The sequence below is a fragment of the Nelusetta ayraudi genome, unplaced genomic scaffold (genome assembly GCF_046127955.1).
Source record: "Nelusetta ayraudi isolate G7.1 ecotype Tasmania unplaced genomic scaffold, CSIRO-AGI_Nayr_v1 ptg000222l, whole genome shotgun sequence".
In the NCBI taxonomy this organism is placed as follows: domain Eukaryota; kingdom Metazoa; phylum Chordata; class Actinopteri; order Tetraodontiformes; family Monacanthidae; genus Nelusetta; species Nelusetta ayraudi.
In genome coordinates this window covers 1-15,000 of record NW_027466271.1, presented here as the reverse complement: position 1 = coordinate 15,000, position 15,000 = coordinate 1, and the positions used below count along the sequence as shown (strand labels likewise).

The 15,000-nt window shown below is 54.9% G+C and overlaps 3 protein-coding genes across 6 annotated transcripts in view; 1 reads left to right on the top strand and 2 right to left on the bottom strand.

Moving 5' to 3' along the window:
- gjb7 (gap junction protein beta 7) overlaps nt 1-1,059 on the bottom strand; it is a 1,352-nt gene extending 293 nt beyond the window's left edge. Inside the window, exons 1-2 of the mRNA XM_076016335.1 lie at nt 915-1,059; nt 1-531 (exon numbers count right to left, since the gene is read on the bottom strand). The exon at nt 1-531 is cut by the window's left edge and continues 293 nt beyond it. Coding sequence (XP_075872450.1) covers nt 1-505 — 505 coding nt within the window. The 5' untranslated portion in view covers nt 506-531; nt 915-1,059. The remainder of the gene's footprint in view (nt 532-914) is intronic.
- Nucleotides 1,060-1,803: 744 nt separating this feature from the next.
- On the top strand, nt 1,804-6,087 carry rad51 (RAD51 recombinase). The gene is made up of 10 exons (XM_076016334.1): nt 1,804-2,003; nt 2,823-2,959; nt 3,054-3,191; nt 3,377-3,494; nt 3,572-3,663; nt 3,833-3,927; nt 4,032-4,145; nt 4,325-4,454; nt 5,159-5,280; nt 5,460-6,087. Exons 1-10 carry the CDS (start codon nt 1,826-1,828, stop codon nt 5,581-5,583), a joined length of 1,248 nt encoding a protein of 415 aa, XP_075872449.1. The 5' UTR covers nt 1,804-1,825; the 3' UTR covers nt 5,584-6,087.
- A 213-nt stretch (nt 6,088-6,300) lies between these two features.
- rmdn3 (regulator of microtubule dynamics 3) lies at nt 6,301-10,970 on the bottom strand. Of its 4 annotated transcripts, none has more exons than XM_076016317.1 (12): nt 10,186-10,970; nt 9,454-9,673; nt 9,251-9,385; nt 8,836-9,172; nt 8,474-8,576; nt 8,245-8,305; nt 8,071-8,146; nt 7,895-7,972; nt 7,698-7,796; nt 7,395-7,448; nt 7,211-7,291; nt 6,301-7,138 (listed from the first exon to the last, which is right to left on the bottom strand). In XM_076016317.1, the coding sequence occupies exons 1-12, from the start codon at nt 10,385-10,387 to the stop codon at nt 7,091-7,093; spliced, it is 1,494 nt and encodes a 497-aa protein (XP_075872432.1). In that variant the 5' UTR covers nt 10,388-10,970; the 3' UTR covers nt 6,301-7,090. The 4 variants fall into 4 exon arrangements, with proteins under 4 accessions (XP_075872432.1, XP_075872435.1, XP_075872433.1 ...); XM_076016320.1 differs by having other exon boundaries at nt 9,454-9,664; nt 10,186-10,969; XM_076016318.1 differs by having other exon boundaries at nt 6,302-7,138; nt 9,454-9,670; nt 10,186-10,969.
- Nucleotides 10,971-15,000: the final 4,030 nt, after the last annotated feature.

The window sequence follows — 15,000 nt, the reverse complement described above, 5'->3', positions numbered from 1 at the left end:
AGCAGTCCACCGTGTTGGGACAGGGGCTCTGGCTGCAGCGGTGCAGGGCGGGCACCTCGAAGCCGTCGTACAGGAAGTAGAAGGCCAGCAGGAAGCCCACCTCCATGGCCGACTTGAAGACCAGGCTGGCGGCGTAGGTGAGGAACAGGCCGCCGTCGATGCTCCCCTTGTCCCTGTACAGCTTGCGCCTGCGCTTGGCCTCGCGGTGCTCGCGGTAGGCCACGTGCAGCGCCACCAGCAGGGACGGCGTGGACACCATGATGAGCTGCAGCGCCCACAGGCGCACCTGCGAGATGGGGAAGAGGTGGTCGAAGCAGGCGTTCTCGCAGCCGGGCTGCCGAGTGTTGCACACAAAGTCCCGCTGCTCGTTCTTCCACACCTGCTCCGCCGCGGCCACGTACACCAGGATGCGGAAGAGGAAGACCACCGAGAGCCAGACGCGTCCGATGGCGGTGGAGTACTTGTTGACGCCGCTCAGGACGCTCTCCAAGAAGCCCCAGTTCATCTTGCTGCTCGGGTCTCGTCAGGAGGCTGTGGAACAGTTGGTTTCACTGCACTTTAGCGTGAGTTTCATTTCTCTTGGGCAGATTTGGAGCTCATTGTAATCCAAAAAGACAAGCGTTAATAGTCTGGTAGTGTTCAGAGGACTTTCCTGTGAATAAAGTCATTTATTTAAAAAAAGGTCCAAGACACTCAATAGAAATTCACTTTCCTTCAGATTATTTGAAGGGCTGCTGTGTAAAACGAGCGGTTCTCAAGAAACCTACAGGCCCCTCCCACTAACTGTCGAACTGGGAGACTCATCTTGGTGGGGTTTTTTTCCTGCTACCCAGAATCCACGCAAAGTACCAATTGAAAAGTTCTCACGATGGAGCAAAGCCGCTCCGTCTGACGTTCAATATGAAGGAACTTACGTGCGGTGAGTGGGAGAGTTCTGGTCCGAGTGGCAGCAGGAGCAGCAGGTGAGAGCAGCTGTCGCAGCAGCGCCACACCTCCTGACTGCAGCAGCAGCAGCAGCAGCATCACATGATCTCACTGTCGTGTTTGTTGACTGAAATATCAGGAGCCGTTCTTCAGGTTACCTGTGATGTGTGTGTGTGTGTGGGTGTACACACACTCCATCACCATGGATAATGCAAATAAAACGTGCTGCCCAACCAGTCTGGTGCCTCTGGGGGAAGCAGGTTGGAGGCGGGGTCAATCTACCCACCACGGTTTTTTTGTTTTTTTTCCACTCCACAGGCTGCTTGAACTTTGATGAGTTGGGTCACATTACACTGAACGCCAGTGTTGTGCATTATGGCAACCACACACACAGCCAAAGCATTCACCTCCTCACATTCCCTCCGGTGTAGAACTCAGAGTCATATAAAACAATTGCAACTTGTGTGTGGCAATGTCAGTCAATACATGTTTTTCAGAATGTCTCCTATCATGTGAGCAAAAGAAATGTGTATTTGTTCACTACTATGTACAAAATACTGCCATACAATTCATCTTTACTACTTTAAATGACGATTTACATGTTCAAATAAAAAGTCAACAACGAAGAACAATTACATTCTATTGTTCCCTGTTAGGCTAACAATATGTTTAGCTTATAAATAGTTTTTGTTTTTATCAACTTTTATTTAAGTGCTTATTTCTTTTACTCAAACTATTCTCCAGTCTTTTCTTTTGTGTTGTTGCTGTAATTGGGCAAAAATCCCCCCCGACGTAACGTTATTTTGTACTACTACAGTTGCCGTAGTGCGGCCCTGAACGCTCACGCATGCGCAACTCGTATTGCGCCGACGGGCTGCGCGCTTGGGCGCACGGAGAGCCAATGGGGAAAGGCGTCCGGCGGACGGCTCGACGTACAGACGTAAAGAACGTCACTTCTCCACGTAGAGCGCGGGAGCTTCACATAATCAAACAGTCGAGCGGGTCGCGAGGGAAGCTGAGCGAACTGCCCGTGAAACTAAAAGTACACCTTTTGGGAGTGGAGAGCAGGCAACAGAGAGGTAAGGCTGCGCGAGCCGTCTCGCAGCACAGCCTCCTTTAGCCGCTGATAGCATCGGCAGCTGGCGGAAGTGGTTTCCTGCGGCTGTGAAAACAGTTCGCTCGAGGAAAGAAACACTTCACAAACTGCAGTTACGCTTGTGGGCTTGTCGTGGTGGCTCGGCGCGCGGTTATGTGACGTTTCTCCACAACTTATTGTCGCATGTTTCGCTGAGGGAAAAACAAACTTTTTTGCCGAGCTAGCCGCTAGCTAGTTAGCTTGGAGCTCTCACTAAAGTCGTCCTTCCTGCGGCGATAAACGACACCAGCTCCGCTGACCTTTGTGACCTTTTGTATAATGAGAGTTGTAAAACGGCTCCAAAAAGGCCCAATTTGTTCCTCCAAAATCTTTTATTTAAAATCCTAACGTCCAACCAAACAAAAAGTGCAGAAAAAAGTGAGTAAATATCAAAACGGTCCACGGTCAGCATGACACCGTCACGCGTCGCAAGTCTCCTCAGCAAACAAAGTACCAAACCAGACGGATAGAGAGAAGTCAGAGGTGTCGAAGCGAACCTTCTAGAACTGAGATCCATGAATGAAGAGTCGGCAGGTGTTGCAACCGACGTCCTGCGGCTGTTCTCAGGGTGCATCGCTTCCAAAAGTATTTGTGTTCAAATTAAATTCTCGCAGAAAAATATTGGAGAACTTTGGGCAGGGATGTGGAGAATCTCATTTTGCTCCTCAACGGGCCTGAGATGATTGGACGAGGACGTGAGGAGCTCATCGTTGCATCTGAAGCTGGTGATGATCTCCTGATGAGCCGCTTCCTGTCTCCTCAGCCAGCCGCTTCCTGTCTCCTCAGCCAGCCGCTTCCTGCCAGCGGGGGTCCATGGCCATGCAGAGCTCAGAGGTGCGAGCTGCAGAGGCGCCGGAGGAGGAGGAGAACTTTGGGCCGCAGCCGCTCTCCAGGCTGGAGGTGCGTCTCTCGCGTCGCTCCGCCGCTGTGTTTAGTGTTGTGTGTAGTGTGTTGCCGCAGAGTCAGAGTGTGCGTTGTGTTGTGTCGCCTGCAGCAATGTGGAATCAGCGGCAGCGACATCAAGAAGCTGGAGGACGCCGGCTTCCACACCATCGAGGCCGTGGCCTACGCCCCCAAGAAGGAGCTGCTCAACATCAAGGGCATCAGCGAAGCCAAGGCCGACAAGATCCTGGTGAGGAGCGAGCACAAACACCTGAGTCTGCTCCTCCTGCTCCTCCTCCTCCTCCTCATCCTTCACTTTACATCTGCTTCTCCTCCTTCACCCTCTCTTCCTCCTCCTCCCCCTCCCATTTCTTCTCCTCCCACCACCTGGACCCCTGTCCAATGTCTCCTCCTCCTCTTGCTCCTCCCTCTCAGACGGAGGCTGCCAAGCTGGTGCCGATGGGCTTCACCACGGCCACGGAGTTCCACCAGAGGAGAGCTGAGATCATCCAGGTCACCACGGGCTCCAAGGAGCTGGACAAGCTGCTGCAGGGTCGGTGTCCACAGGCCACACCTTCTCCGTCTCACTTCGCCGCCCTAACCCCAGAAATCTCGCGGCGCCCCCTGCAGGTGGGATTGAGACGGGCTCCATCACGGAGATGTTTGGTGAATTCCGCACGGGGAAGACTCAGCTGTGCCACACGCTGGCCGTCACCTGTCAGGTAGAGTGGCGGACCGACGCTCCCGATGGAACCGGGCCACCAGAACTTTGTGTCCAGCCGCTGCAGAATTCAACGGGCGGCAACACTGAGCAGAAGCAGAGTGTGTGTGGAGGTGAGCGGCTGGTCTGAAGCTCTTCACTTCCTTCTCCTCCTCCTCCTCCTCCTGCAGCTGCCCATCGACCAGGGTGGTGGTGAGGGGAAGGCCATGTACATCGACACCGAGGGAACCTTCAGACCAGAGAGACTGCTGGCCGTGGCTGAGCGGTCAGTGGAGAAGCAGCACTGACTGACTGACTGACTGTCTGTGACTGACTGTCTGTGACTGACTGTCTGACCCTCACTCTGTGTGTGTGTGTGTGTGTGTTCAGCTACGGCCTGGTGGGCAGTGATGTCCTGGACAACGTGGCCTACGCCCGGGCCTTCAACACCGACCACCAGACCCAGCTGCTGTACCAGGCCTCCGCCATGATGGCCGAGTCCAGGTCAGACTCGGAGGGAGCCGCTGCTCCGGCCGCATTACAAACACCTTTCTCCAGGGGCCGTTGAAATGATGATGATGAAGATGATGATAATAATAATTACCAAAGAAATTCTGCCGTTGCCAGTTTGTATGTTGCGTTGCTGGACTGACAGCTCCCCCCCCCCACCCTCCCCCAACCAGGTACGCCCTGCTGATCGTGGACAGCGCCACCGCCCTCTACAGGACGGACTACTCTGGCCGAGGGGAGCTGTCGGCCCGCCAGTGTCACCTGGGCCGCTTCCTCCGCATGCTGCTGCGACTGGCTGACGAGGTGCCAAACTAAACCCAGTGCAACACGCAGGGAGTGATGACAGAGTGTCAGATGAACTGAATGTAAAGGAGAAGCAGCAGCAGCAGCAGCAGTAACAGCAGCAGTAACAGTAACAGCAGTAACAGCAGCAGCAGCAGCAGCAGCAGTAACAGCAGCAGTAACAACAGCAGCAGCAGTAACAGTAGCAGTAGCAGCAGCAGTAACAACAGCAGCAGCAGCAGCAGTAACAGTAACAGCAGTAACAGCAGCAGCAGTAACAACAGCAGCAGTAACAGCAGTAACAGCAGTAACAGTAGCAGTAACAGCAGTAACAGCAGTAACAGTAGCAGTAACAGCAGTAACAGTAGCAGCAGCAGCAGCAGTAACAGCAGTAACAGTAGCAGCAGTAACAGCAGTAACAGCAGCAGCAGTAACAGCAGCAGCAGTAACAGTAGCAGCAGTAACACCAGTAACAGCAGCAGCAGTAACAACAGCAGCAGTAACAGCAACAGCAGTAGCAGCAGATGTGTAGAGGGGGTTGAATGGTTTCTAGCGGCTCTCCAGGAAGTCGTGACTTCTTCCTGGTGTTGGAACCTTGGTGCAGCTGTGAAGATGAAGATGCAGAAGAAGAGCAGAGCAGAAGAAGAGCCGAGGGTTCAGACGGTTGAACTGGTGCAGTGGATGCAGTGGTGACCTCCTGTGCTCTCCTCCGTCTTGGCTTACAGTTTGGCGTGGCCGTGGTCATCACCAACCAGGTGGTGGCGCAGGTGGACGGCGCCGCCATGTTCTCCGCCGATCCCAAGAAGCCCATTGGAGGAAACATCATGGCTCACGCCTCCACCACACGGTGAGCGTGGGGGCGCTGTTGGAGCAGAGCACTGGCACATGGCTTCTCAGTCTGCACTCTAACCTCCTTCTACTGCTGCTTCTTCTCCTTCTGCTTCTTCTTCTCCTTCTTCTACTGCTTCTTGGAGTGTACTGCCACGTCGTGTGTGTGTTTCTGAGAGTGTGTGTGTGTGTGTGCAGGCTGTACCTGAGGAAGGGTCGTGGTGAGACCCGCATCTGCAAGATCTACGACTCTCCCTGCCTGCCTGAGGCTGAGGCCATGTTCGCCATCAACGCCGACGGCGTGGGAGATGCCAAGGACTGAGGTGGCAGCGGCGGTGGGCGGAGCCCCCAGACTCCTCCCCCAACAACCCTCCGTATGACCGCTGGCTGACCTCAGGTGACGTTTGACTCTTTATTTTGGATTGGAGACACGAGACGCGTCCTGGCTGGACTGCGCTCGGCGGGGGATCGTCTGCGTGGGTTGATGGCGGCCAATCACAGCCCTCCGTGTCTCCGGAGCCCCTCCCACTCCACCGGAACCTCGTCGTCCCTTTAAGAGCTACAGCGCCGCTGCTGGTCTTCATTTCCCCTCCAGAAACTCTGAATTGAACTCTCCCTGCTTGACCTCTGACCTCTGACCCTCTCCTCGGGACGATCGAGTACGTGTTGAGCAGAGAGAGAGAGCGAGCGAGCGTTGGTCCTCATAATGTGTGTGGATGATTGTAGTTGGTGAGATGTTTCTTCTGTTGTTGTTGTTCCTCCTGCGTCACCTTTATGTCTCTACCAGGACCTTCTGTACAGAAGCCCAATGACGGCTAAATTAAACTTGTTTGACCATGAATGAAAGGGGCTGTGCTTTCTCCTCACTGCACTTTGGAGTGCTGGACAACGAATGTGAAGGAACTTTAATTATATAAAGTTATAATTAGAATGATAGAAAAACAGACGTATGACTGGGTGGAGCAAAACACCTCCACCCAGCACACGTAGACGTCTGACAGTAGGAAAAGCACCAGGACCTCCTTTATTGAAAAAGATTAGATTTATTCCCGTGTGTCAGTCAGCAACTGCAAAATAAATATTAAATAAAATATGACGACAACTTCCAACGCAACCAGAAACACAATTCATGTGAGAGCTACAACAGAGAGGAGCAGAGTGGGAATGTTGGAGCTGTTTGAAACTCCTGGTTGGAAGATGGAATCCAAAGTGGATCATCATCATCATCATCATCATCGTCGTCGTCATCACCTTCATCACCACCACCACCCTCATCATCATCACCACCTTCATCATATTAATATAATTTAGGATTATTTTTACATGGAACAGAAATGTAAACTCACTGCAATTAAAGAAAAGTAAAGGCACAAAATAAATACAAAGCAGTCAGACAAGAACAGACGGTAAATCAATCACTGCCAACCACTTTGCCCCTTTATGACATCACAACTTTGAAGTCATTTGTTCCTGCCGGTCACTGGCTTCACTCTCATTGGCCAAACAGAATCACTGCAAAGACAAACGGCAGCCGCCTGGAAGCAGCCACTGGGTTGTGGAGCGGATGGAGCGAGCGACCTCCACTCTCCATGAGCTGCCGGGGAAAAGTGCTTCAAAACAAGGAGGAGGAACATCTGGAGGAAGTGTGAGTGGGTCGAGTGTCGGAAACAATGAAGCTGCGTCCAGTCGAGGCACACGGTCAATAAATACACATGGAGAACCTCGGTACCATTTCACAGTGACAATATAACAAAGGCAGTTTGTTGTGGGAAAAAGAAGAAGAAGAAGACGATGAGCGGGTCAGTGGGTGAGCGGCGCCCTCTGCTGGATCACCACAGCACTTGCAGCTGAGCCTCCAGTTTCTCCGTCTCCTCGTCCTTCACAACACAAGAAACAAAATGAGCCAGGAGGAGTCACACTGAGCCGAGAAGAAGGCCGCGGTCTCCTACGTGGTCTGCATCCTCGGGCATCTTCAGCGCCAGCTCGGTCCAGTTGGTGGCAGCAGAGAGGTTCCCCAGCTCCTTGTGGCACTGGGAGACAGACAGACAGACAGACTGACTGACTGACACAGCGCCACCTCTGAGAAGCCAGACTTCCTGTTTGAGTGTGAGGTCGGAAGAGAACTTTGTTTACCTTGGCGATGTAGAGCCGCACCATCCTGGAGAAACCTGGACTCAGTTCCTCAGCCTGCAAGTTCAACAAGGAAAACGTCAAGCAGGAGACCAGGAGACCAGGAGAGTAGAAGACCAGGAGAGTAGGAGAGACCAGGAGAGAGCAGGAGAGACCAGGAGAGTAGGAGAGAGCAGGAGAGACCAGGAGAGTAGAAGACCAGGAGAGTAGAAGACAAGGAGAGAGTAGGAGAGTAGGAGAGAGTAGGAGAGACCAGGAGGGACCAGGAGAGAGCAGGAGACCAGGAGAGAGCAGGAGAAACTGGACCTTGAGGAAGTTCTCCAAGGCGTCGTTCAGTGTCGCTGCAGGGGGGCTCCTGTAGAGGGCAGCAGCTGCCTTCTTCTCCAGCCAGTCCAGAGTGGCGATCTGCACACACACACACACACACACACACACACACACACACACACAGAGGTTGCAGTGTGTGTTGGTGGGACCCTCAGGGTGGTGCTGCTGGTTCCTACCTGGTAGCACCACCTGCCCAGCAGGTAGAAGAAGACGGGCTCTTCTTCTCCCAGGGCCAGCGCTCGCTCCACGTGCTCCTGATGACAACACACACACACACACACAGAGACCCCCTGGTGGTGAGTGACGGCGGTGCCACGTAGACCAGGGCTGGGGGTGGTGGTGGGGTGTTTACCTTTAAGACGTGGCTGCTCTTCAGCTTCTGGTGCATGCTCTCGTACTCGGAGGTCATCACGGTCAGCAGGGCGAACCTGCAGCAGCGACACACAACACCGCTCTGCACAACCCGCAACACAACAGCAACAACAACACAACAACAACAACAACAACGCTGGCACGGCCGTCTCACCACTTGTGACACTCTGCGTTCAGGCCGCTCTTCCTCAGCGCAGACTCCGCCTCCTCCCGACCTGCAGCGAGGACACACGCTGGTTGGGAGGGGAACAACACAACACAGTGGGCTGCAGCACTACTGTGTGTGTGTGTGTGTCTACACTGTACACTCTCGCTGCTGTGCAGGAGTGACGTGCAGTTGTAATGTGATGTGTTCTACTGTGGGCCAACAGGGGGCGTCTGACCCTGCTGGGCGTAGGCCCTCTTGTCCCGCTGGTCGTGGGTGGAGCGGTACATGTCGCTGTAGGCCCGGGCCAGCCTCCACTGGAACTCCCTGCTGTCTCCGTACTGGGAGGGTGGAGAGAGAAGCAAGACCTCCACCTGTCAGAGGAACCACACCCACCCCTCCGTCTGCCCCACACGCATCACAACACCTGGACCCCAGGCTGCCAATGTGGCGCTGCGCACATGTCCCCCCCCCCCCTCCCCGCCCCTCCCAGTGGCCACTTGAGGTACTGCAGCAGCAGAAAACCCCAACGGGCCCAAAATACATCTTTGCCATTTTCCCGCCTTGCTCCGCCCACCCTCGCCTCGGCCCCGCCCTCACCTCTGCCCGGTTGTCCTGCAGCAGGCGGAAGCCCTCGGCCTTCAGCGTGGCGTCGCCCGTGTGCAGGACGTCGCTCTGGGCCAGCAGCAGGGCCAGCTCGCCACTAGGGGGCGCCTCCACCGCCACCAGCTGTGGCTTCCACTCCTCCTCCTCTGCGACCACCTCCTCCTCCTCCTCCTCCTCCTCCTGGGAGTCCTCCTGGCGCAGGGTGAGCACGGTGGCGCAGCTCCGGTCCTCCTCCTCCTCCTCCTCCTCCTCGGACTCCTGCCGCTGCTCCAGCTCCTCTCTGTCCGTGTCTCGATCCGTGTAGTCCGAGTCGGCGTAGGCCGTGGAGTACCTGAGAGCAAAGGGCTTCCAGTATTGAATGCACAATGACCCCCCCCCCCCCCCCCCACACACACACACACACACACACCCGGCCTCGCTGTTCTCCTCGGCAGCGCTGGGGATTCCCGGACTGGCAGTGAAGTAGACGGAGCTGGAGGAGGCGGAGTCGGTGCGCTCCCGGTGGCGGCGCCGGTGGGTGCGCTGGTTGTCCTCCACGCCCTTCCTGCAAGGACCACCACCATCATCATCTTCATCATCATCATCTTCACCCCCCCCCCCCCCCCCACTCACTTGACGTCTTGGATGATCTGCAGTGCGATGTCCTGCAGGCCTCCCCGCAGCTCGGCCACCTCTGAGCGCAGTGCAGACACGCAGCTCAGCACCTGGTCCAGCTGGCTGCGCAGCTGCTGCTGCTGCTCCGGGGTCAGCGCCTGCACCACGGCCTCCACCGCCGCCAGCGCCTGCTGCTGGGCCTCTCGCTCCGGAGAGGCTGCTGCTGCTGCTGCTGCTGCTGCTGCTGGGAGAGCAGGACGCACTCAGCACACACTCTGCAGCCAGGGGGAGGAGCCTGCACCTGCTCGCTGAACCAATCACCATCAAGCTCCTACTGCTCACACTCGCTACTGCTATTTAGCCATTTCTGCTCAGTAAGCTGCTAATAGAGAAAGAACACAAGATGACTTTAATCTCCAACTTCAGTCACTGAAGTCATTTTATTTATGATTATTATTGTTGTTGTTGTTGTTGTTGTTGTCGTCGTCATCACCCCCCACTTCTGATTGGACCAAACAACACGAGACTTCCGCTTTAAAACAGAATTCAATGTCCAAGCTGAATTTAGATAAAGATGATTAGGACCGGCAGAACCTCACCAAACCCAAACATGGCCAGAAACCCTGGTGATGGGACCCAAACCTGGCAACACATCACGGCAGGTGTGGTGTGTTGCCAGCAGTCTCACTCTTGTCAAAGTGAAAGCAGCAGCAGCAGCAGCAGCAGCAGCAGCAGCAGTGTGACACCCACCCTGACCCTGAGGGTCGTGGTTCTCCCGCAGCAGGGCCGCCAGCTCCGCCGTGTCCAACAGCCTCGACGTCCGCCCGGTCACTAGCGCCACCCGCTGGCTCCGCCTCCGCCTCACCTCCCGGTAGACGATGAGGGCGATCAAGCCCAGGCCGGCGGTCCCCGCCACGGCCATCCCGATCAGGCCGTTCCTCCCGAGCGGCATCTCTCCACCGACGAAGCTTTGGGCTTTTCTGTTTGTTTTATCGTCGTGACGTCAGCACCGGAGGCTCACACAACGCCACTTTATTTTTTTTCACCGACCTGGACTCAGCCTTGGGGGGGTGTGTGGGGGTGTGGGGTACCTGAACGCAGCACAGCTCCTGGATGCTGCCCCCCTCAGCCCCGCGGCATCTCCACCAGCAGCTGAGCTAAGCTAAGCTAAGCTAAAGCGAGCGACTCTCACTAACGTGCTCAGCGCGATGACGTCACACCCTTAGCTCGCGTGTTGAGAACTATGTCCGCGGCAGGAGGCGCATCTTCCCCGTCCTCCTGCTCCTCCTGGAGCTGTGGCAGCTGCTGGTGTTACGCCGAGTTCTGCTCGCTCGCCGAGAACTGCGTGCACCTCGCAGGAGCCGTGGGCTCGTCTTCTTCTTCGGCGAGATGTGGCGGCAGCTGGAGGTGGAGATGTGGCACCAGCGCCCCCGTCGGTCAGTGTCTAGACTCGGCGACAACCCGCTCAGGGCTCGGCTCAGGGTTCGGCTCACCTGGGGCCCAGAAAAACAGGCGCTGGACTTTCTTCCCTTCGGGGTTCCGAGTTCAAGGTCAAAATTCTGACATCAGATCGCGCGAGGTGACGTCAGCGAACGAGATGAAAGCGTGGAGGATGATAGAAAAGGTGACTGTGAAGTTTTCACCGGCAATAAATAAATTAATAAATAAATAAATTAATTAATTAATAAATAATATGCTGCGATGCTTCTGCATGCTAGCATTTATACACAACAATACGATCTTTCACAGTGTGTTGACAGCTAAATGTGGAGTTATTTATTCATACAGATGTTCGAATAGAGTTGTTTTAAATAGCTTCTGTCACGTGACCCACCAACTCCAACCAATGACCAACACCGTGCAAACATTTCAACAATTTACATTTTTTTCCCCCTTTAATGTCATGTGACTCAAGATTCTTTCAAAGAAATCATACGTCATCGGCAGCGGCGAGTCCAAGGCCGACAGTTGGAATCAAAGCACCGCTTGATGCCAGTGTCAGTGTTTCACCTCCAGGCACGAGCCACATTCAGAGCTACACGAAGCTACATGATGCTACACTATGCTACACCATGCTACACGAAGCTACTCGATGCTACACGAAGCTACACTATGCTACACCATGCTACACGAAGCTACACGATGCTACACGATGCTACTCGATGCTACACTATGCTACACGATGCTACACTATGCTACTCGATGCTATACGATACTACACGCTGCTACACGAAGCTACTCGATGCTACACTATGCTACACGATGCTACACTATGCTACTCGATGCTATACGATACTACACGCTGCTACACGAAGCTACTCGATGCTACACTATGCTACTCGATGCTACACGAAGCTACACGATGCTACACTATGCTACACGATGCTACTCGATGCTACACGCCATAGTTTGTGCTGGAGACGCAAAGTTCAAACCCATGGTTGCCTTCACGTCGCTGCTGGTCAGTTTGAGTGCTGTGACTGAGGACGGGTGCTCTCCTCAGCCACTAGATGGCGCACTAAGACAGTAAACAGCAGGCCGGGGCATGTTCACCGTGTTTATTTATTCATTATTATTTTCTGTTCGTCGTGTTTTATTGATGCAACACAGATGGATGTCATGATTTATTCAGATGGAAATGTTTCTTGTCTAGTTAGTTGTTTTTTCTTCCCACGCGTGACAGCGACAACATCATGAAATCCTTCCCTCCCTCTCTCTCTCTCTCTCTCTCTCCCCCCCCCCCCCACCCCTCTCTCTCTCTGTACACTCATCATCATCGCTGTCTCAGTGTCGACAGTGGAGAGAGGAGCAGAGAGGCTCAGCAGCGCAGCTCCACTGAGGCGTCATCACCTCAACAAACCACCTCCAGTTCCAGTCATTCACACCTGGAAACCCATGTTTAACACACACACACACACACACACACACACACACACACACAGGGGAGTCACCTGTTGCGGTTCGGTAGCAGGTGAAGCCTCCCGCACCTCCTCCTCCTCCTGCTCCTCCTCCTGCTCCTCCTCCTCTATCTCTTCCTCCTCCTCCTCCTGCTGCTGCTCCTCCTCCTCCTCCTTTATCTCCTCCTCTATCTCTTCCTCCTCCTCCACCTCCTCCTCCTCCGTCTCCCCCTCCTGCTCCCCCTCCTCCTCCAGTAGCCACACAGCGGCGCGTCCACGTGCTCCGCGGCTGCGCGTGCCGAGGCGTGTCAGAGAGGCGCTCGAGCCCCTCCGGAGTTTGGCGGCAAAGGCAGGATGCGCTCGCGCTGAGAGCCACGCGAAGTAGTCGCTGCTCCGCCGTCGGCGGTACCGGACCGACTTGTTAGTGTCAGTCAGCTCGGCTCGGCTCGGCTCGGCTCGGAGACAGGCGCTTCCTCCTCCTCCTCCTCCACCTCCGGTGATGGTGCTGTGACGGCGGCCGGGGCGCTGCGGGCGCCGCCGGCTCCTCCCGAGCGGAACATGAAGCGCGCGTGCCGGAGGCTGACGGTGGCCGCGGCGGTGCTGGTGTGGCTGGGAGCGCTGGTTTACCTGCTGGTGCTGAGCCGGAGGAGGCTGCCGGAGCCCGAGGGGGGCGGCCGGAGAGGAGCAGCGGCGGCGGGCGGGGAGACCAGCAGCCCCCCCGCGCACCAGGTGAGACAAACTCCCACTGTGTGTGTGTGTGTGTGTGTGTGTGTGTGTGTGTGTGTGTGTGTGTGTGTGTGTAAAACTCCCAAGTGCTTTTGGTGCCGTGACTTTTGTGCTGCTTCCTGGCGGAGCCAGTGTGTTTGTGTTGACAGCAGTTGTGTTTGAGTGTGCAGTGAGTGAAGGCTTGTGGGTCAGACACACCTGAGCTCCCATCATGCATCAGCCTGACTGGGCCTCAAGTCGGCTTGGTCGTCGTCGTCTAATCCAGGTGTGCTCTGCTTAACAAGTGACATGTCAAGGATCCACATTATGGCTCCATCTGTGACCCCGTGACCCCGTGATGCTGACCTTTAACCCCTCGAGATGTACACAAAGCGCTGCCCACTTCTAGTGCAGCGTTTCTCAACTGGTGGCTCGCTGAGCTGTTTTGATTGGGTCGCAGCTCTGTGGTGCAGTTTCCCTTTGGTTTACTTAAAGGCCATTTTAAATAAATAAAATAAAAAATATTTATTTATTTATTTATTTAGAGAGAGAGAGAGAATAAATATAAATGTTTATTTTGTGTTTTATGGTTGTGGAATAAATGTGGGTCCTGGACCAGCGGTCCAGAACTGTTGCTCACCTGGCTGGAAGAGAGGGGGGGAGAGTGGGGGTTGGTCTCTGGTCACCTGCCATCAGAGAGGCACTCCTGCCCCCTTTGTGATGTCAGCGACCTCCATAGCGTTGCTCCCTATAGATCAGAGCCCTCCTGGAAGCAGCAGGCAGTGTTTGTCCTCCAGTCACAGCACCACGCTGCCAGTAGAACCCCTGACTGGGCTTGGTTCTGGGCTCTGGGTTCTGCTGCTGGAGGATGCATGTTATGCAAAAAAAAGAAAAAAAAAGGAGCCTCAGCAGGTTTAACTGTGGACTGCTGGGATAAATTGTATTGATCGCAGCGTCTCTCACCTTGTTTTATTGAACCGCTCTCACACACACACACACACACACACACACACGCACGCACACACACACACACACACACACACACACACACACACACACACACACACACACACACTAAGCAGCCTGGGTGGCACTCAGCTGTTTTCCCCTCCGCAGGGGAGCAGCGATGAGAAATAATGAAAAGAATAACGGTGTGTGTGTGTGTGTGTGTGTGTGTGTGTGTGTGTGTGTGTGTGTGTGTGTTTGGAGGGTGGGGTGGTGGTGGGTGCTCAGGGTTGGAGGCGGAGTCACCACCTTATCGCCGTCAAAACTACCTGGAGGGGTTTTACTGTGTGTGTGTGTGTGTGTGTGTGTGTGTGTGTGTGTGTGTGTGTGTGTGTGTGTGTGTGGACCCTCTTGCTGCTGACTGACTGACTGTCAGCGTGTGTTCTGTCAGTGTGTTTGCTCCGTCAGCCAGCAGGCTGCTGCTGACCTCTGACCTCTGACCTCTGACCTCTTGCTGCTCGCCTCCTTCTGCCTTGGATCCGCGTCTGCACGTATTGACCTGCAACAACATGTTTATCTCCTCTGCACAAACTGGTCATGTAATGTCTGGCTGACTCCTCCCACCTTTCCACTCCCCTCCCCCCCCCCACACACACACACACAGGCTCTACCTGGGTTCTCCTTCAGTGTCAGGGGACACATGGTGTCTTTCTCAGCCAGTCCTCTGCCTGCCCACAGGGGGCGCTGCTGCAGCTCAGCCAGCTGTATTTTGAACCCCCAGGATGTTTTCCTGCTGGTGTTTGCTTGACAGGAAGCCAGCGGTGGGAGCAGGAAGCTGTGCGGAGCTCCTCGGCGTCTTCCAGGAAACTTCCTCTCAATGAGTGCGAGTCGCTTCTTACAAACTGCTCCATAATTCAGACATTTAGTCGTAATCTGCCGCCGCCTCCGCCTCCGCTCTCTCACTGCGCTGACCGCACGAGATCCTCAGCCTCCTTCCACTGATAGCGGTTTCAAAAAA

What these genes read in the sequence shown, in the direction of transcription:
- rad51 (XM_076016334.1), top strand. Translation starts at nt 1,826, where the DNA reads ATGGGGAAAGGCGTCCGGCGGACGGCTCGACGTACAGACGTAAAGAAC. An exon ending in CGCTGGCCGTCACCTGTCAG is followed by an intron (nt 3,664 to 3,832) that starts GTAGAGTGGCGG and finishes CTCCTCCTGCAG; the next exon opens with CTGCCCATCGACCAGGGTGG. An exon ending in GCTCACGCCTCCACCACACG is followed by an intron (nt 5,281 to 5,459) that starts GTGAGCGTGGGG and finishes GTGTGTGTGCAG; the next exon opens with GCTGTACCTGAGGAAGGGTC.
- rmdn3 (XM_076016317.1), bottom strand. Translation starts at nt 10,387, where the DNA reads ATGCCGCTCGGGAGGAACGGCCTGATCGGGATGGCCGTGGCGGGGACC. An exon ending in TGCAGGACAACCGGGCAGAG is followed by an intron (nt 8,577 to 8,835) that starts GTGAGGGCGGGG and finishes CCACCCTCCCAG; the next exon opens with TACGGAGACAGCAGGGAGTT. An exon ending in AGAGCAGCCACGTCTTAAAG is followed by an intron (nt 7,973 to 8,070) that starts GTAAACACCCCA and finishes TGTTGTCATCAG; the next exon opens with GAGCACGTGGAGCGAGCGCT.